Below are 20,059 nucleotides of genomic sequence, written 5' to 3' on the forward strand. Positions count from 1 at the left end.
AATATTTTATTTACGTAATTTTTACTAATTTCTAGGGCACATAAACTACCTTTTAAACATTTTCCACCTACAAAACATTCATATATTAACAATATGCTAAGTTTAAAATATACATTTTGTTTTAAAACATAGTATATTGTTATATAACGTTTGCAAGACAAAAAGACGTATTAAACCTTTTTCATCAACGAAGGATCACGGGGGTGGTTTGAAATAATGCGAATATTCCATAACACATCAATATTGTGAAAAAGGTCAACACAGGCGATAGAACTGTGAGCTCTGTTCTAAAAAGACAGGTCTCTTCTTTAAGGCCTTTCTTATGCAAGCCTTAAAAAGCTTATCGTATGTATTTACGCATAGGAACGTGGAGACCACATGCTCAGTAGAACAGCACTTCTGACAAAAAAACCTCACTTATTTAGTGCACAATCCTATCACACTCAGCAGTCTCACAATTCTTCTACATATATCTGCTACATCCATAAACATATCTGTTTGCACCATGGCAACCAGTCCATTCGGCAACGATTCCAATATTCTCTGATAAAGAAGCGTTAGACGACATGATGTAGGAACGTTACATGCATTTAGAGTAGGCCCAGCTACATCCTAAGTCACCTGATCAACAAGTATAAAATGTACAAAACAGTGGCATTCGATTATATCTACAGATCACAGGAAATGCAGCTTGCGCTCAATTTCTGGCTCTTTTTTCAGTAGTGGCTGGTAACGTCTCTGAGTGTTTAGAAGTGCTTGGTTCTTGTTCATCGTAGCCACGTTTCCGACTTATGGTTTTCTACAGAACCGCGGGGGTGGGGAAGAAAATGAAGTGTAATATCAGTCACTAGTATTGGATCTAAATAAGGCAGACAATTATTTTTATTTACGCAACGTAGTTTATTGTCATGCTTATTAGGAAAGATCAGAAATGCTTAAGGTGGTTATGGACAACACAAAAAAACTTACATTTAATAAGTAAAATATAAGCAATGATTATTACATGGTTCAATCATTTCGGATATGAAGAGCAGGAGCAAGATACAGGAGTGATAATATTTGCACACATAAGTTGACCAATGCTTAATCAGTCTAAATATTGCAAAAACTAGAGCTAATGAACAAATAAGAATACGTTATTATTTCATATGAACTCTAGTATACATATACTTATTAAATATCTTACACAGATATGGCAACATATATCAACTGAGGCGGATAGTTGGATTCCAAGTCAGACACCAACATACACTTCACTATTGATTACAGCCAGGGTGGTAAACGTGTGCCCAGTCAGTGTCGTAAAAAGTAAATGGGGGGGCATTATCAGAGCCGCTGTTCCTTATCAGCAAGACAGCTACCTGCTGGCCACAATTGTTTTATGGAGGCGAGATTGGATTAAAGAACCAGGAAAATAAAATTAGGAGACAGCAATACAAATAACAGAAAATATATGACAGAACTAGCAGCAGACTTTATATCATCCCTTATTAATACACATAGAAATCTTAATGCCACAAGGCGAGGAGCTAAACAGATGAATCCAACCTTTAATTATGTTCCTATGCCAGTGTTCAGTGTCTCTGAAGGAAAGGAAAACTCTCAAGGAAATTAGGTGATTACTTATTACACAATACCTTTATTGGCCAACTGAGATGTAATAGACTTTAGAGACTATCTAGGTCTGTTCTTCAGGCTTATGATGTGTGAAAATAAGAAACCAAGCTAGATAAAGGAAGATGGTCCTTTTCATAAAAAATTGAGAAAATAACAATCTAGAAAGAATATCGCAGTTAATTTTCAGGAAAAGGAGTAACCTTTTCTCACATAATTGATGGGACACTAAACATGGTAAACACAGCACAGGAAGATAAGCAAAGGTGAGATTCATCTGTATGGCTCTTCCCTCCATGCCATTAACATTTCTATGCATATTAATAAGGGGCTAGATGAACTATTACTGTTCTCCTCTCATACGTTTGGTATGGCTCATCATCTCCTAATTAATTCTACTTTGGTTCAGCCATTCATTTAGGGGGATTCACATAGCAGCAGCATTCATAAGAATAGTTTTGTGCATAAGGACAGGAGCTTAGTGATTTTTACATTTACTTAGACAAAAAAAAAAAAAGAAATTACCTGCGAGGGTGGAGGCATAGCGTGGACTGCATCATACATTAACCTTCCAGCTATTTGTTTCATGTCGTCATCCTGGGGGTAAACAGATGTATGACAGTTTTTTTTTTGTATCCATATTAAAATTAACGAAACACATCTAGCCAGTCTGACCCCCAGACTTTGGCAGTACTAATATCTTTATATTTGCTTTTGGATAAATTGCAGTCTCATGACCACAATAGGGTTTCACGTATACTTCAATATAAGAGATTAAACAAGTACAAGGAATACAGGGAAATGTATACATTTTGTATGGGGACATGCTACATATTTCAAGCCTATACCAAATGTCTAGCATCTCTTTATTGTTAACGTATACCTGTAGCCATGGGTGTTCCAGGGCTTGCTTGGTGGTAAGTCTCTTTTCTGGATCAACCACCAACAACTTCTTAACAAGATCTAAAGCTGAACAGAGGAATATCTGCATGATGTCAGTGAAATACAGGTTCTATGCCTCCTTCTACCTATTAAAAGTGTCAGGATGGAGGGCAGTAGCACAGATAACAAGCAATCAAATCCCCAACCACGTTCTATTTAGATGCTGAGACACAGGGGGCCGTATATAACCTCAACCAAAGTTATACAAGCCACAATCGCTCAGCCATCTCTGCTGCCTGCATGGCAAACTTCCCAGGTTATGAGCAGAATGGATAAGTTTTCTGATGCTGCCTGATTTATCTTACATGCCATCAGGTTGTTACAGATTAGGCAATGCTTTTTATACCGGTATCAAGTATTATGATCACAATATGTAATCCATTTACAGGATATTGCAGAACAAAGTGCATGCCTGCAATGTATAAATGACTGCAGAATCAAAGGAGACTATACAAAAAATCCAAAAGTCTGCCTTTTGAGCCAGTGAGGTATGTTCCCACGGAGATCAGTATAAAATGGCACAAAAGTCAAATGTACAGGGCTAGGAGTGTGGCTACCTAGCGTTTGTCCAGTCTTGTAAACACATGCTATGTATATTTGCTACACTGTCAGCTGTTACGCATGCAAAGTTGCCACGGCAAGCACATAACAAGCCACGAATGGCTTACACTGAGAGTGTCGCAACACCAGCATGGTCTCCAACCGGTTTTACACCTAGCATAAAAACTTCAGGGCGGGGAGAAGGAGTGCAAGACAAACATTTAATCCAATATATACCTGGTTCAGACACATTTTCCCAAGCAGCAGCTATAAATGTGTAGTTTCCCCCTGCAATCTGCTCTTTCAGCGGCATCTTACCATTCTGTTCAGAGAAAGGTGGATAGCCACTAAGGCTAAATCAAAGAGAAACAAATCAGTCATTAGCCACTGTTAAAATGGCTGATTCTGTGTACAAACCGATGAATAAATGATTGAGACTAATCTTACGATAGGAAGTGCACTTACCATACAAACAGAATTACCCCTAGACTCCAACAATCCACTGCACTGCTGTACCCTCCTGTACCAGCTGTGATCAACACCTCCGGAGCCAAGTAAGTAGGAGTACCACATAACGTCCTCATCAGAGAAGTTTCGCCAAGTATTTTGGACTGACCAAAGTCAGTTATCTGAAAAAAAAAGACAAGCATCTTATAAATTTCACAATTATATATAAAAGAGCGGTAACGGTATGTAATTTTGTGCCTGAATTCTAAATACAGCAGGATATACAATATATATAAAAAAAAGAAATGCAATCCAGTGGGCATAAAAGCAGCACATCACAGAGGAAAAAAAGCTCAAATCTATGAAAGACACGACACGTTTCAAAAGCTCAATACAGAAACAAAAATAAACTACATTCAGACATGCCATTAGAAATAAAGCCACGCGTTGCACCAAGACCGGAAATAAATCCAGGCGCTGCACCAAGACCGGAAATAAAGCCAGGCGCTGCACCAAGACCGGAAATAAAGCCAGGCGCTGCACCATGACCAGAAATAAAGCCACGCGCTGCACCAAGACCAGAAATAAAGCCACGCGTTGCACCAAGACCAGAAATAAAGCCACTCGCTGCACCAAGACCAGAAATAAAGCCACTCGCTGCACCAAGACCAGAAATAAAGCCACTCGCTGCACCAAGACCAGAAATAAAGCCACTCGCTGCACCAAGACCAGAAATAAAGCCACGCGTTGCACCAAGACCAGAAATAAAGCCAGGCGCTGCAGCAAGACCAGAAATAAAGCCAGGCGCTGCAGCAAGACCAGAAATAAAGCCAGGCGCTGCACCAAGACCATAAATAAAGCCACGCGCTGCACCAAGACCAGAAATAAAGCCAGGCGCTGCACCAAGACCAGAAATAAAGCCAGGCGCTGCACCAAGACCAGAAATAAAGCCAGGCGCTGCAGCACGACCAGAAATAAAGCCACGCGTTGCAGCAAGACCAGAAATAAAGCCAGGCGCTGCAGCAAGACCAGAAATAAAGCCAGGCGCTGCAGCAAGACCAGAAATAAAGCCAGGCGCTGCAGCAAGACCAGAAATAAAGCCAGGCGCTGCAGCAAGACCATAAATAAAGCCACGCGCTGCACCAAGACCAGAAATAAAGCCAGGCGCTGCAGCAAGACCAGAAATAAAGCCAGGCGCTGCAGCACGACCAGAAATAAAGCCAGGCGCTGCAGCAAGACCAGAAATAAAGCCACGCGCTGCACCAAGACCAGAAATAAAGCCAGGCGCTGCACCAAGACCAGAAATAAAGCCACGCGCTGCACCAAGACCAGAAATAAAGCCACGCGCTGCACCAAGACCAGAAATAAAGCCACGCGCTGCACCAAGACCAGAAATAAAGCCACGCGCTGCACCAAGACCAGAAATAAAGCCACGCGCTGCACCAAGACCAGAAATAAAGCCACGCGCTGCACCAAGACCAGAAATAAAGCCACGCGCTGCACCAAGACCAGAAATAAAGCCACGCGCTGCACCAAGACCAGAAATAAAGCCACGCGCTGCACCAAGACCAGAAATAAAGCCACGCGCTGCACCAAGACCAGAAATAAAGCCACGCGCTGCACCAAGACCAGAAATAAAGCCAGGCGCTTCCAAGGATGGGAGAGAGGGATAGTTTTTTGAGAGTACAGGCAGGGATACTGAGGGCACAGGAAAATGGAAATAGAAAATTGGGCAAAGGAGGAGGTTTTAGAACCGTGGCCCTGTAGGCAGCCAAAGATGGATATATCCCAGAATTGAATGTAATTACATGCGTTCTTTCTGCGCATTTTGCATATTTCATTTTTTTAAAAACATTAACCATAATTGCCTATATATTGTGAAAGAGAAGTTGGATGGGGGCGACGCAAACATTTCCAATAGTTGAAAACTGTCTACAGACCGCTAAATGATGAATAAATAATCCTTCCCCCACATGCTTGGCACAATGTTCAGGGGGTATCACACAAAAGGGTGATCTGTGCAAATCAGTGCTATTCTCACCTCAAATATTCATGGTTGATGCCTTATCACATGCACTGAACATATAGCAGAATGTGCCATTGTTTTGCAGTGGACAAGTTTAAATCAAATGATAAACCTCTAATCTGATAAATTTCTTGAATTTCTGTCCTTGAGGCTACCATGTTTTTTCTGAATTATTGCAGAAAATGAACCAGAATGAATTGCTAATATATCGTAGTACTATGTGGTATTATTATAAGACATTTTCTGAGATCAGGCCCTGTATGTTTACTGCAGGTTTGCCCCATAGAAATGCCCTTTTAAATATCTGATGTAAGTAATATAGAAATGCTGAAGGCTAAGAGTAAGCAATGAAAGCGGTTTCAGTATAAAATGCTCTGCAAGCAATGATGGGATACTCTGCCACGGGAATAATTCATGAACAGAGAAAGTATATGAGCGCACCTTTATGCAGCATTCTTCATTAGTTGACGACAGCAGCACATTTTCCGGTTTAAGGTCCCGATGAATGACTCCATTTTCGTGAAGGTACTAAAAGGGAGAGTATATGTTTCAGCAGGAAGAACATAATTCCAGCAACATAAGGCAATTAGAATAAGAACAGAGCAACTTTTTAATGTGGAGGGGGCCAAGTTATTGCAGTTGCACCCCTAACTATTGTTAACAATATAATATCAATTAATCATTGATTCCATCTATATGGATGCCCAGTAGCTGTAGACCAGCTAAAATATTTCCATGGCATGTTCAGTGTCCATACACCACCTAATAGGATGCTTACATGTCCTTTCATGACTCCAGTAACGGGACTGCCTAGCCTGGTGGGCACACTTGAGAAACACTGGTTGAGAGAGATCTATTTGTATACCTTATATACTCTAATATCTACTGTACCGTATGTTAAAAATATTACTTAAAAAGGTAGTTTTTATACTGTACAGCCAATTTATGTGCAACAAAATGCCAACTACGGCACCTTAAACATATACATTGCTTACTATTGTTGTGAGTTCTGAAATGGAAATATTATCAAGCGTCAAATGTTTGTACACTTTTTAAGTCTTCTTGTATTAAATTTAATTAAATTAATTTACAAATTCAAAGGTGCTACTGAACCAGTTATACGTGTATTGATTGACAGCTGTTCTAAGATCCTCAATTCTACTTGCTTAGGTTATTATTAATCCAAGATGTTCTAGAACTTTCTAAAACCATAGGGCTACAGGCCCTTTATAGTTCATGTTCCTTGGTTATATCTGGGTTATTACATACAGGTTTCAGTTACATGCATAGGTTTCAGTTCTTAAGCTACTAACTCAGTTGTTGAATAACCAGGATTTATAACGGTTTAATACAGTGGAAACGTTTAAAGACATGAATTATGATGGATGTTGTAATGTATACAACCAGAGACAGTTTTTTTCCTCGTGCGGTTAGCTGTTATTAATATTAATTGTCAATATGTGTCTGTCTAACCCTTAAAAGGGCCAAAAGAGCAGCAGAACACTACCTTTTTGATGTGGGGGATTTTTTTTAGACTTTAACTGCAGGATTTAATTAAGTGACATTTTTTGTGGGGACATTATATTCTGTATTGTTATGGAGTTAAAGTGCTCTTATCAACTGGTTGGTATTTGTTCCATATAGCAACCTGTGCTGGTTCATTTAAAAAATAATGCGTCATGTATTACGAAAATGTATTATATCTAGTAATTGAGAAGATTTTGATCGGTTACCTGAACAGCTAGCAGCATCTGATAAAAATACAGTTTTGCCGTCGATTCTTTAAGCCTAGTGGATGTCACCACTCTATCAAATAATTCACCTCCTTCCATCCTGGAATGAAATAGATCACCAGGTCACATGGGTTCCCCGCTATCTCTCTCAATGAATTCTAGTGGATCATGAAATCAGCATGGATGTTTATAGTCCCTAATGAACACGTGAACCTTTGCCTGTTTTAAACCCCTGATGCAAAGACTTTACTATATTTAGCAAATTCCATTGTATGTTATCACTATTATAAAGTCTTTTTTTCTTGGGCAATTGCCAAGCTAACTATAATGGTAATTAAGAACAAAAAAGGCTAGTCTAACCTCAACGGTTGAACTGCTCTGAATACAAGCCTGTAAGAACACTACTGAGGCTGTCCACGTTCATATTAAAGACTACTATATATTATTAACAGTGTCGGTACACTGTCATTCCAGTAATGCCTGATCACGCGATCGGCATTCCCTCTCGGTAGGTGTCATTGCCAACATCTGCTGGAAGTTCACTTGAAGACAGGAGAGCCTCAAGCAGGGTCTCTCTTTTCTCCTCCTCCTCCTGGCCAATTGCAACAATTACAATCTGCAATGCAGGACTGTGGATCCCTGCTCGCTGGTCACACTGTGATGAGCACAAACAGATCAGGAGGAGAAAGGGTAAAAAATAATCCCCCTTTCCAAAAAATAAAAATAAAATACAAAAATAAAAATGTAAGGGAAAAATAAAATCTAAAAAAATAAAATTGGAAGCCCTGAAAAATTTATGAGATCCCCAAAGGGATGCTGAACTGTACTGCACTTGAAAAAATTAAAATTAAAATATATTTGTACTCTCAGTACAAAAAACGACTTAAAAAATCACCACCACCTACAAACCCCTTAAATCAATAGCATCAAAATCATGTAATATGGGGTAATATGTAAAGCATGGATGTGGCCCCCTGGAACAAAAAATAAATGTATGCGGGTTATGACTGTAATCAGATGTTGCTGTACATAGATTGACTCATTGTTCAGCTGTGGCACCTATAGTGCAAAAAGTTTGATTTTTTTCTATTTTAGTATAGGTTTGTTTTTATCTCTTATGACTAATAACTATTGTTCTATGTATTTCTATTTGATAAACAATAAGAATGCTCTCCATGTGATCAGAACACAAAGGATGGTGTACTGCTTGCGCTCAGGCCTGTTCTAAATCTTACACTCACTAGTCATCAAGAATAAAAAGTACTTACAGCTCCAAAACTATGTAATAAAAATCTTCAGAGTCAAAAAAGTTTTCAATCTTGATTATACAGGGCTGTAAAACAAAATATAATATATAAGGATCAAATCAATTGTTTAAATTTTTAGATATATATTTTAACACACACTTCTGAGGGTTTTTTTTATATTTCGATTGCTGGGAAAGATGAATATAAACCCTAATAAAATAGCTAATATAATAACTCATAATTATTATTGAGTCAAGTAACTCAATATTACATTGGATTCTCTTATCACTTCTTAGCGTAAGTTTTTTCCCCTATAAACACTTACCATCACTTGCCTACATATAAGCACCACAGTGATAATGAGACAAGAGCAGCATCAGAGTAGATGCTTTGGAATGAACCACATGCTCTGATGTATTATTTATGTGTCTTATTAAAAAGAAACCAATTAAGAGACCTAATACGAGTTTCACATTTAACACAAAATATTGCCCAAGAATTACATGGATTGTACTGCAAACAATCCGCTAATCAACCTATTTACACTCCATAACACAAAGTAAAAATCAGCATATGTGTACAACTGCATTACATGGAAAGAAAAAAACAGGTTGTTATTGCATCTTGCTACAGCTTATTAAAATTAACATTTTGCTTATAAATGTACCCGCTAGGGAACAAAAAAAAAATGTTCTTCACACGGTTCACTTACATGATTCAGCTTCTTTAGAATCTCAATTTCTGTATCAACAGATATGGGTTGTTCCTAAAATAGAAAGGAAATTAAATAAACTATAATTAAATAACGTTGAAATTAAATAACATTGTGCATCAGTGAGCAATGTCTTATTTAACATATGGAAGAGCAATTGAGTTTGCACACCATGAGAATTGGATATGGCTGGCTGGCAGGCAAAACAAAGCATATAAATAAGGCTGTTTAATATGTTTGTGCTGAATAATATTTTCTGGAACGTGAGCAGGCAAGCCCTGAAATAAAAATGCTCTATAATAAGCTTCCCAGTGCATCCCTGCACTTAATATTTATCATAAATATATCATATATGTGTGTGTGTGTGTGTGTTATTTTAAATAATGAGACCCGAATTAAAAATGGGTTCTAAAAAAACTACATGAGTGGTCTCAATTTTCAAACTTGGGGTGAATGTCTTGCTATATCAGAGGACACAGGGAGGTTACACCATTTATGTATGTAATGGCCTCATATACATTGATAAACTGTGTGTGAAATAATTCATACGTACACTGTTACCTGAACTGTTCATCTTAAATTTTCTTTTGTTGATGATTTTTACTGCGACCTTCTTGCATGTAGACTTTTCAAAGGCCAGTTTTACTTCTCCACAAGCCCCACTAAGGGAGGGGAAAAAAGAGAACATACTCTAGATACAACTCCATATTAATGTGTACATCCATTATGAGAGAAATAGAAATAAAATCTAATAATTTGTATAGCATTTTAAGATACAACCGAAATTGGAAAAGGTGTCACAATTTCTAACTAGCACAATCACTGCCTACAGTTAACAATAAACTTCAGGATAAGTTCAGGGTTCTTATGTATGGTTTTATCTAAAAAAAAAAAAAAAAAAAAGAAACCCTGTGTCGTACTATCGAGATACAACCAAATATCTGGTTAGTTAATTTTTACCCTAAATGTCTGCTTCTAAAGGTATTGTACATCCAAAACAAAGTGCCAGTAGTTTAACTGGTGCATTATACAGCAAACTGATAGCAGTAACACACCAGGTAGACAGAGTCATGTTTGGAAGATGACACTCTAAATAGACCCAGGACCAAAAACTCGTTGATCAGACTTATTCAAGAAATTTTTTTTTTTTTCAGTGAACAGTAAACAGTAAATCTGAATACTGTTTTAGAGAGAAGAGCTGCTCGTTTACATACCTATTCACTGGCAGATGAGTGTTACCAGTTGGCAGTGTGTTTTAATATCAACTCTCATTACATTACATTTGGGATTGAACCCATAGAAGACGGGACTGTACAACTGGCACACAGCTCTGCAAGACAGGCTTAGGTGCCATATCCCTAAAACTGGAAGGCCTTATGAGCTACGCAGAGTACGTCACATTGGAAGGAAGAAAAAAAAACACGCGTGTTTAGGAGACTTCAATAATTCTGCAGTAGGAAAAGTCAATAAACACACATTCCTTTAAAGATGTGCAGATCAGCAGTTTCCTCCAGCCTTCTAAAGGTGATCCAACCTCACCTTCCGATTGTTTTTGACATGATGAACTTTGTTCCAAATTCCTTTGGATAGGCTGATTGGTCATCTACCAACAAATCTGAAAATACAAAAACTGCAGACCAACAGTAAAGAAGGCGAATTAGAAAAAAAAAAAGAAGAAAATTAAATTATGGTATATTTCTCAGTCCTCAATTGTAGTATTTGCTATTTGGAATGCAAAGTTTAAAGAAGACGCGACAACACTATGAAACAGCAATTTACAGTTTAAGTGCAAGGGTTTTAACATGATATATATAAAAAAAAATTAAGTTGACCCTTCACAAAGCATAATGGTATCGGTGAGATGTAATGTTCCACCGTCCTGTAAACTCTGTAATGAACACACAAAAATGCTTTGATTTCACAGCCAATTTGTTAGTAATTGATGCAAAATTGAATTGTGTTGCCACCTAGTGGCCAAAATCACATATGGCTATAAAAACCAGACTCGGGTTATCAGATGCCTCAAAGAATTTTCATTTGCTTCTACAAAATGGTTCAGCAATGGGTGAAGTTACAAGTCCAACAAATTCACTGTAATAATCCAGATACTCTGAATTTAGGTTTAATGAAAGCCTAAGATGATCTGACAACACGAAGGTCATTATAATTGTCGCACCTTTATTTGAAGGTAAAGAAAGTGCAATTTCTGCATTATTAGTTAAAGGCAACTTTTTCCCACGTCCAATGATCTCTTTATTCAAGTACGTTCCATTGCCACTCAAATCCTCTATGTATGCAACAGAGGAAAGCCCTGGACCGATTTCCTGGAGAAAAAGTCAAACATCACACAGATAGTTATGCAATTTTTATTCCTATAAGTTTGTTAATGTACACATGAATTATGGTAAATCATTTTATCATTGTGGTAGAATTGCCAATGAAGGCCAAAATGTTTGTCTGGGGTTGGTGGTTCCCTCATACCGAGGAAATTTGCCTCATATTTTGGTTCTGGACTGCCCTTTTGGGCAGGATCAGACTGACATGTAGATGGAGATTTTTCCTCTGTAATGGCACAAGAAAGCTAAAGTTTGAGATGCTCCCAAGCAGGGACGCACCGTAGGACAGGTTCTTGGTGAGCATCTCATACTCTTTTTGTACAGTAGACTTGCATAGTAACTGCGAAATAAACGATTTTGTAACGCTTTGATCACGCCTCTGGCAACAAAGGCGCTAGGCTAGGCTTGTAATCTTTAAAACACGCACCATTTCCAAACACTCACCCTAAAAATCCGAAAGTGCTTTTTGCTGTAGGTTTTGTATCGGTCCGTCTGGTTTAGTATGGGTTTATCAAAAGTATAATCACATTGTTTGTCTCTGCCAAATATATATTCATCATATACACAGTCTAGAGAAAGAAAAATGAAGAATTTTAGCATAAAATCCTGGCAGAATACAAATTAAGAGTTTCACTTTTTTTTTTTTCTTTAAAAGGGATGTCTGATAAGCACATCCAACAATTCTGCACATGATCTTTGACTCAAAACGCAAGGTGCTTTACAGTAGCCGATTCTGCCCTCTGTGCTTTCTCTCTCTTGCTGTGTAGAGATCTGCTAATCACAAAACTGGCTGACTTTTAATTTTAAGAACCGTTTTAGAAAAACTGGCATACCGTGGTTCACAAACCCTTTCCCCAGAGCCCAAAGACGGCCCCATGGCTGAGGATTATGGTCTTCCATTTCTTGATCTTCTGGTATTGAAGCGAGATCTGTCAAAGGAACCGTGTCCAAAGAGCTCGCGGTACCAGATGAAGACTGGCTGTATGAATGAGGTCCACTGGAAGAAGAACTAGAAGTTCCCTGGGACTGTTGGGATTCCCCCTTTGGGTCACGTGACATTGTTTTGCTAGATAAAAACAGAATTTAAATTAAATTTGATGCTGGCTAAAATATATATACACACCGTATTGGCTCGATTATAGGCCGCACCCGTAGGCCGCACATTAAAAGTGAGGTGCTGTTTTAAAGAAAAAATTTTCTTAGTAAAAAAAAAAAAACAAAACACTTACTTGAATAGATATGCTGCCACTCTGTCCCCCTCGAGATATGCTGCCACTCTGTCGTGCCCCCCCCCCGAGATATGCTGCCACTCTGCCCCAAAGATGTGCCCCCCCCAGACTTACCAAAGCAGACTCCCGGGTGTCTTGCGGGGCTGGCGCGGGACATCTGCGCAATATGCGTAGACAACTTCCGGTGCTGGCACTTACGCCGTGGGAAGTACTGGCAAGTGAGATTGTTAAAGCGCCTGCTGTGATGCGAGCATTAACAACCTCCGCTGCTGGCACGTCTGCACGATGTGCTTTAACAATCTCCTTTGCCGGCACCACCCCCCGTGGGAAGTCCCAGCAAGTGAGATTGTTAAAGCACATCGAGCAGACATGTCGGCAGCGGAGGTTGGTTACGCGCATCGCCACAGCCGGTGAACGTCTGCACGATGCGCTTAGACAACCTCCCGTGCCGGAACTCCCCCTGTGGAAAGTGCTGGCAGGGAAGGCTGTCTCAGCGTATCGGAGAGTAGGATGCAGGTCCCCTGCACCGCTGCGGGGGATCTGTATCCTAACCCCGCTGCCTGCCCGGAACTGCATGTCCCGGGCACCGGGCGATACGAACTGCGCATTCCTGCGCTAGACCCCGAATATAGGATGCACCCCCACTTTAAAGACACTAAAGTGGGAGGAAAAAGTGTGGCCTATATTCGGGCAAATACGGTATATAGTCTGACCCTGAGTTTTGTTTATGCTCATTGCAAAACTTAAACATGGTATCCATGCTAATGTAAAGAACAGTGTCACTGGTCATACGTCCGGTATTCATTAGATTACCTGACATTTGCAACAATATACGGTATGTACGTACACCCGAACGTTTATAAGTCTTAAGGGCTAATTGCGGTATAATGCCAGTAAAATTGGCACAAAGACGTAAGGGCAAAATTCCGGTAAAAATACCTCTAGGGCGTAACACTGATTATCAATTATATTCAACAGTGTATTTTACTTTAAAGGTAATCTGTCGTGTTGCCATTAATTTACTAAGCTCCTCCGTTTGAAAACAATGGGATGACATACTGCGTTACTCACTCAGTTACCAAAGTCTATCTTATTATAGAGATATTCAGATGCCAGTCATTGACAAACTACCAACTTAAACAAGGCAAGGTCAGGTCTCTGATCCGGTAAAATGCCTGTCTCTCGATTACTGTTGATGTTTATTCCCTTGTATTTGTTTTACACATGTAACGCTAGAGGTGTTGTTGCGATTGTAAACATTCACCAAGATGAACTTCAAAACAAGAAGCATCCCCTGCAGCAGAAATATTATTAATAATGTTTACTAACAGTATATAGTGAAATAGATGCTCGGTAAACCAGCACTGGCTCAGTATGAGTAATACGATGCTATCCCACGACTGCTGTGATGAGGCTCACAGTATAGCGGGTAACTTATATCCCCCGCCCTTAATAGGAAGTATTTTGCCCCCACAGACTGGAGTATAAGACTTATATATTGGGCAGATGAATAATAAAATGAATAGAAGAGTATCACGGAAACGTCCCTACAAGTGTTTGCAACCCAAGGGAAGCTATAATGTATGCATTAAGCAGGTTGATATGCTTCGGGAAACTTTAAGAACATTAGAAGTTTATAGGTGGCTTGGGACCCCTTTTGATCTATGAGGACACGTGATCATACTTATTATAACCCCATCGCTATACTGCATTATACTATACATACGTCTATAATAAACCCTACATGCGGCATAGATGACTTCTATGCGTACCAGTGCGAGCAGGAAGTAACGTGGAAAAGGGGCAGGAGACCATAACCCAGAAAGTAAAACGTGTCGCGCTTCGCACGTCAGTGTCCATTAATGGCGTTACACTGTGGCCCTTGCTGTCACAGTACGGGGCTCACCTTGCGCGGTACTGCCGACAATAACACAAGACGACGAGCAACTTTCCTTTGGCGCCATACACAGTCAAGCAGCGACGACCAACCAGAGCGCGCGACGTCACGGAGCGGAAGTGACCTTTCACCTCTCATCCGATAGCTGGAGGAGCTTTGCGGGAGAAGTTCCGAATGTGGATTCGGAGCCGTGATTGTTGTGCAGCGATCTGGCACCTTGTCTGAAGCGTTCATGGAGTTTATTGCAGTTCACTGAGGTTACAGGAAACAGTGTCCCGGACGAATCATCTTTACTTCCGGGTCCTGACTATTTACCGCTCTCCTGTCAGTTATGGAGCCGATGAGAAGTCAAGCGCTGAAGTTTTGTTACAGGCGGTTGGTGGGGAGGCGGAGCACCGACACGCTTACCCGAAGCTGGAGGAATGTGATCGGACGGGTGATAGGAAACAGTATTCCTCATTATGCGTGTTCCCGGGCATTTGTCAGCAGTTGTGGGAACATTGCACCACAGAGCAAGTTGCAGCCGAAAAGCACCTGTAGTTACTATCACACACGGACGTTTTGTGCGTCTCCTCAGAGCAGGTTGTGCTGGAGCTGTCAGTCTGTTGTGAGCCATGCTGACTTTTTCTGTCCCTCCTGCAATTCTCTGCAGCCCCCCGATGAAAGGAAGGACTATTTCCAAGTGCTCGACTGGTAAACGTATTGTTTTACACCTCGTGCTTGTGTGCAGCAAGGCAGAGCAAACACATTGGGGTGTTATGGTTTGTGTAATTAGCACAAATCACACTTTGGGGTTTACTAAAGGGAAAGTTATCAGGAGACGTGGGTCCAAGCCCAGTGAGCTTCTGTCGCAGAAAAAGCTTGGTTGGTCCTGTATAATGTATAGTTTAATCGGTGAGCTTTCTCCAGTTTATTGAGTTATGCAATGTACACCACAACTCTCCCTTTAATGAATACACCCATGCATGTTGACTGGATATTCCTGAATATACATACAGCTTTCAAAAAGTACATTTAAAAAAAAAAAAAAAACATAATCCTGGTTATATATGTGTGTGTATACATATATATAATCGCTTCATAAGGTTGACTGTGGAAGTATTATTCAAGACAGAATTCTGCGTTTAATGTCTCTTTAAAAACTGCCCTATATCATGCCTCTAGATCACAATACAAACCAGTGCAACCAAGTGAAGGTATTTGTCAAGGTTGTAAAAATGATGATTCTTGAATCATGCCTGATCTGGCCACTGATACCAGGCTATGCCATGCTATCACACGCATGTTCATTCACTCATTCATATACTCATACTCGTATTCATTCCCTTAATCACACACACTTGCTTAATCACACATACTTGCTCATACACTATCCCCCACCAGAACTGCAGGTCTCTCACTGCTGCTTCCCTCTGTCCTCTACCCTCTCTCCTCCTGGGTAGAAGGAACAGAGCAGACTCATGTGGCGCACATTCACGTCACTCTGCTGGGTTTCTGCTTCTCCTGGTCGGTACAAGAGACGCTGCTCGCACACTGTGCTACCAACGCACAGGTAAGCAGCAGGGCCGCTGCGGACAATTATTTTCGGCCCTTTTATTTTGGCGATAATGCCCTTTTCAGCCTTTGTATTTCGCCACCGGTTTATCGGTGCATTATATATATATATATATATTATTAATTATCTGTTTGTTTCACCGGCTCTTATAATTTAGATGAATGTTTACTGGTGAACGTTGTAAAAATATATTCTCTCTAGTTATTTGTACTTTTGTTTTACAGTTAATCTGAAATGTTCAATAAACTGCTAATTAAGGGTTACACACACACATTCTATATGCCTAAACATACTAAGAATCATTATTATTTTGGATAATTACCAACTCTGCGTAGTCCGTTCTAATACACTGAATTCCTTTCTCCAAGCAAGATTATAATTTTTACATGTCCAAGCAATAAATTGGATTAAAGTGGCCATTTGAATCCCGCGTTAATCCTTTTTGTGTGCTTTCTTTTTCTAGTGAAACATCGTTTGATCTCGATATTCAAGAACTGCAGAAAAAATACCGGAATCTCCAACGTTTTCTTCATCCAGATTACTTTAGTCAAAAGTCTCAGGCAAGTAGTTATCTATTAGAACGACACCGATTGTTTGTTTATTCTCGCCATGTCTATTTCTTCTCATGAGCATAGGCAAGTAGTGAGTTATTAAAAACCACTACAAACCTTTTTCTTTTCTTGCCCCCCTCCTTAAATTTTCATACTTCAAGAGTGATCATCAACAGTGTAATCGGTCTTACAAGACTGGAAAAATTTGCTTTTGTTTTAATACTCCATGATTCAGAATATGCTTTTTAATTGGTTGAATTATAACTAATGGGGTTTGGTTAGCGTGGGCTCTGAGGTTAGTCATTCTTCCGTTTTTGAGCATATTACAAGCTGTTGCCTTGGATGAGACCAGTAAAGGACACAGTTGAATATACCAGTGTGTAGTAAGCCTGGTAAATGGAATTGATCTTAATGTCTCCACCTCTTTAGATTGAACGAGATATTTCAGAGAAACACTCTTCTTTCGTCAATAAAGCTTATAAAACTCTTCTGTCTCCGCTAGAAAGAGGAATATATCTGGTAAGTGTTTTTAGATCTATTGCAAGTATCCTATATAATATTTGTGGAGTTTCACACTATACAGATAATAAAAACTGTGTTTCGACAGGGCCGCCTAATTTATCAAGTTATTTTATTATGTAGCAATACATTTTAGTTTGTATTGTTTTGAATTGAGCAAAACTCTTATCTAAAAAAAACAACAGTTTGTAGCCATAAAACCTCTGACAGACATGGGGTATGTTAGTGGTTGGTTAGTACCACCTGTAGGAAAAATAACATTCATCACAGTGCTTTCAAATTGCCGTCCCAAGAGTGCAGATTTCCTTCGATTTGTTTTAAAGGAGGTGGTAGCGCAACTGTTCAAAATACTGCCAATGCTTTGTCTGACTAATTATAACTCTTAACTATAAGAATCCATAACAAGTGGTTAAATTATAAGAAATATGTTTTACTTGTAGTGGGGATTTTATCAAAATGTTTATAAAAGGTGACTTGAAAATAATTTTCAGTCCTTTTGTTTAATAATAAGCTTGTATTATCTTAAGAGTTTACAAATCCTTTATTGGCTTCTTTTCCTCTCTAAAGCTCAGTATCCAGGGCATTACAATTAAGGAAGGTGCTGACAGTGGAATGGGCCCTGAATTTCTAAATGAAATATTGGAAATCAGTGAGCATCTTAATGAAGTTAACACTAGTAGAGAAATTGAAGATGTTGGGCACACCATGCAAGGTACCACTTGTTTTATTCTTTCATTGTATATAAAAAGAACACTACTGAATTTAGAACCCAAACAAGTGTGTGTGTGTGTGTGTGATTTTTTTATATATATATATATATATATATATATATATATAATATTATATTTATTACACACACACATTACTTTTCATTTGTGTATTGTCCAAACGCCAAAATCCTGGACATAATAAAATTCAATTTACAGTATCATGGGCTTGATTTACCGGTAAATCATCAACAGGCAGAAGAGTGCATTATCTAATGGAACAGATTTGCCACAGGATAATTTCCTAAAATATTGGATGGGTTACCATGTTTTTTATTCTTTGTAAATCTACTCCCGTTGTTTACAAGGTGTGCGTGATTTTAATCATAATTTTATTTAAATTTGTATCCAAAGTGTAACATTTGTTGTGTTTCAGTTTCATTTACATCAGTTGTGACTTGTCATAGAACGACAATTTTTAAAACACACTTTTTCATATGAATATACTGTATACATTTTATACAGAAAAAAACTGCAGGACCACAGTTTCAAAAAATAAAATAATGCACTATGATCATATAGTCAGTTTGCTTACAATAAATAATCTGATTATAGTTATCCCAAGTACCTTTCAAACGTTTCTATTTGTTTTTTTTGGTTATGAATAAGCATAATTGTGTAACTTTTTTTCCCTTACCTTTATTTTCACAGACAAGTGTGAAAGATTAATAGAAGATATCAGCAATGCATTTCAGCAAGGTATTATGTTTGGGGAAAATCTGTGTTTGCATACGTGTCCCGTTCAATACCATAAACACGGAATTCACAAGTCTCACTAAATTACATGTTAAGTAGTGGGGACTAAAATACAGAAACTTGGAAATTGAAAAGAATTGGGGAAGCCAACATCACCATCATGTATACGAAGGCATTAAAGTGTTTTGGTAAATGTTATTTTAATGTTCTCAATAAAGGGGCACAATATGACATTGCCCTGGATTGTTGCCGAGTTTTGCTGCCTGTGTGTCTAGTCTGGGATAGAATGTGCAAGACATTTTCAACACTGTTATATAGGAAAATATAGCAGAAAAAACTAAATATATGTATTTGTTTTGTACAGGTGACCTTCATGGAGTTAAGACGCTGTTAACAAAGATGAAATATTATTCAAACATACTAGACCAAGTTAAAAAGAAACTAATACCTTAGATATTTTTCATACTTGACTTATACTGCACCAAGTAAAAGCACTCAACGATTTAAGCCATGAAGAAACCATCTATCACTTTCTAAGCATCACAGATTGTATAGTAAACTGGCTTTGGATGAATTTTATACTGTTTTATTAAACAAGTCTGTGTGTCCTATGCTTATATAAAGGAACGTGAAGAGATTTCCAGGCTGTCGTACTGTGAGACATCGATTCTGAATGTTTGAACCAGCCCGCGGATGTTAGCCGTAACTTATAGAGAATACAATTGTGGTGGAAACTGTTAAAAGTGGTGCAACTATTGCACCAACTATGTAGTGTTCTGACTCTTTGCTTCGCTTTCCTCATTTTGTACCAGGGAGGCTCATAACTTCCATTTAACTACCGCAGTCTATCAAGATATTGAGTAGACAGATCAAGACTTAAAACAGAATCGCGTACATCTGCACCTTGTGGCATAGGTACATATTTTATTTAAAAGTACATCTTTGAACAGGTTTTATTCTATTTGATGTTTGTAGTGCAATAAAATTAAAATATTCATTGAATTTTTAAAATGTTTTATTAAACATTGGTGTAAAAACTATTTTGTCTTTTGTTACTTCTCTGAATGATAAATTTAAGGAAATATTAATTTCATGGACCCCCCTTAAACATATACTATTCATTTATGTGGTCAATGCTCATATGAATTTGCTGTCGGCTTGTTTGATTCCCTTTTGTTTCTATAATGGTCATGAACTGTCGGTTTCCCCATTATGCCATGCTGCATTTATAAATTAATAAATATTATT

General features: G+C 38.7%; 2 protein-coding genes across 3 annotated transcripts; one reads left to right on the forward strand and one right to left on the reverse strand.

Moving 5' to 3' along the window:
• Window positions 1-56: 56 nt before the first annotated feature.
• Window positions 57-14,846, reverse strand: CHEK2 (checkpoint kinase 2). 2 transcript variants are annotated; one of them, XM_053469646.1, is made up of 15 exons: window positions 14,733-14,846; window positions 12,431-12,663; window positions 12,042-12,166; window positions 11,438-11,585; window positions 10,801-10,891; window positions 9,815-9,923; window positions 9,262-9,315; window positions 8,571-8,635; window positions 7,303-7,402; window positions 6,011-6,097; window positions 3,562-3,725; window positions 3,334-3,449; window positions 2,498-2,583; window positions 2,140-2,211; window positions 57-799 (listed from the first exon to the last, which is right to left on the reverse strand). In XM_053469646.1, exons 2-15 carry the CDS (start codon window positions 12,654-12,656, stop codon window positions 698-700), a joined length of 1,545 nt encoding a protein of 514 aa, XP_053325621.1. In that variant the 5' UTR covers window positions 12,657-12,663; window positions 14,733-14,846; the 3' UTR covers window positions 57-697. The 2 variants fall into 2 exon arrangements, with proteins under 2 accessions (XP_053325621.1, XP_053325629.1); XM_053469654.1 differs by lacking the exon at window positions 14,733-14,846 and adding an exon at window positions 14,599-14,717.
• Window positions 14,847-15,054: 208 nt separating this feature from the next.
• Window positions 15,055-19,851, forward strand: HSCB (HscB mitochondrial iron-sulfur cluster cochaperone). Its single transcript, XM_053469663.1, has 6 exons — window positions 15,055-15,416; window positions 16,742-16,838; window positions 17,259-17,348; window positions 17,916-18,060; window positions 18,767-18,814; window positions 19,176-19,851. Exons 1-6 carry the CDS (start codon window positions 15,055-15,057, stop codon window positions 19,262-19,264), a joined length of 831 nt encoding a protein of 276 aa, XP_053325638.1. The 3' UTR covers window positions 19,265-19,851.
• Window positions 19,852-20,059: the final 208 nt, after the last annotated feature.

This window comes from Spea bombifrons, chromosome 1, assembly GCF_027358695.1.
Source record: "Spea bombifrons isolate aSpeBom1 chromosome 1, aSpeBom1.2.pri, whole genome shotgun sequence".
NCBI lineage: Eukaryota > Metazoa > Chordata > Amphibia > Anura > Pelobatidae > Spea > Spea bombifrons.

Bases quoted from the DNA above. Each gene is read 5' to 3' on its own strand.
- CHEK2 (XM_053469646.1), bottom strand. From the start codon at position 12,656: ATGTCACGTGACCCAAAGGGGGAATCCCAACAGTCCCAGGGAACTTCT. The intron at 8,636-9,261 runs GTAAGTGAACCG...TTTGTTTTACAG, and splicing joins TTCTAAAGAAGCTGAATCAT to CCCTGTATAATCAAGATTGA. The intron at 6,098-7,302 runs GTAACCGATCAA...TCTCCCTTTTAG, and splicing joins AGATGCTGCTAGCTGTTCAG to TACCTTCACGAAAATGGAGT.
- HSCB (XM_053469663.1), top strand. From the start codon at position 15,055: ATGGAGCCGATGAGAAGTCAAGCGCTGAAGTTTTGTTACAGGCGGTTG. The intron at 17,349-17,915 runs GTAAGTGTTTTT...TCCTCTCTAAAG, and splicing joins TAGAAAGAGGAATATATCTG to CTCAGTATCCAGGGCATTAC. The intron at 18,061-18,766 runs GTACCACTTGTT...TTATTTTCACAG, and splicing joins TGTTGGGCACACCATGCAAG to ACAAGTGTGAAAGATTAATA.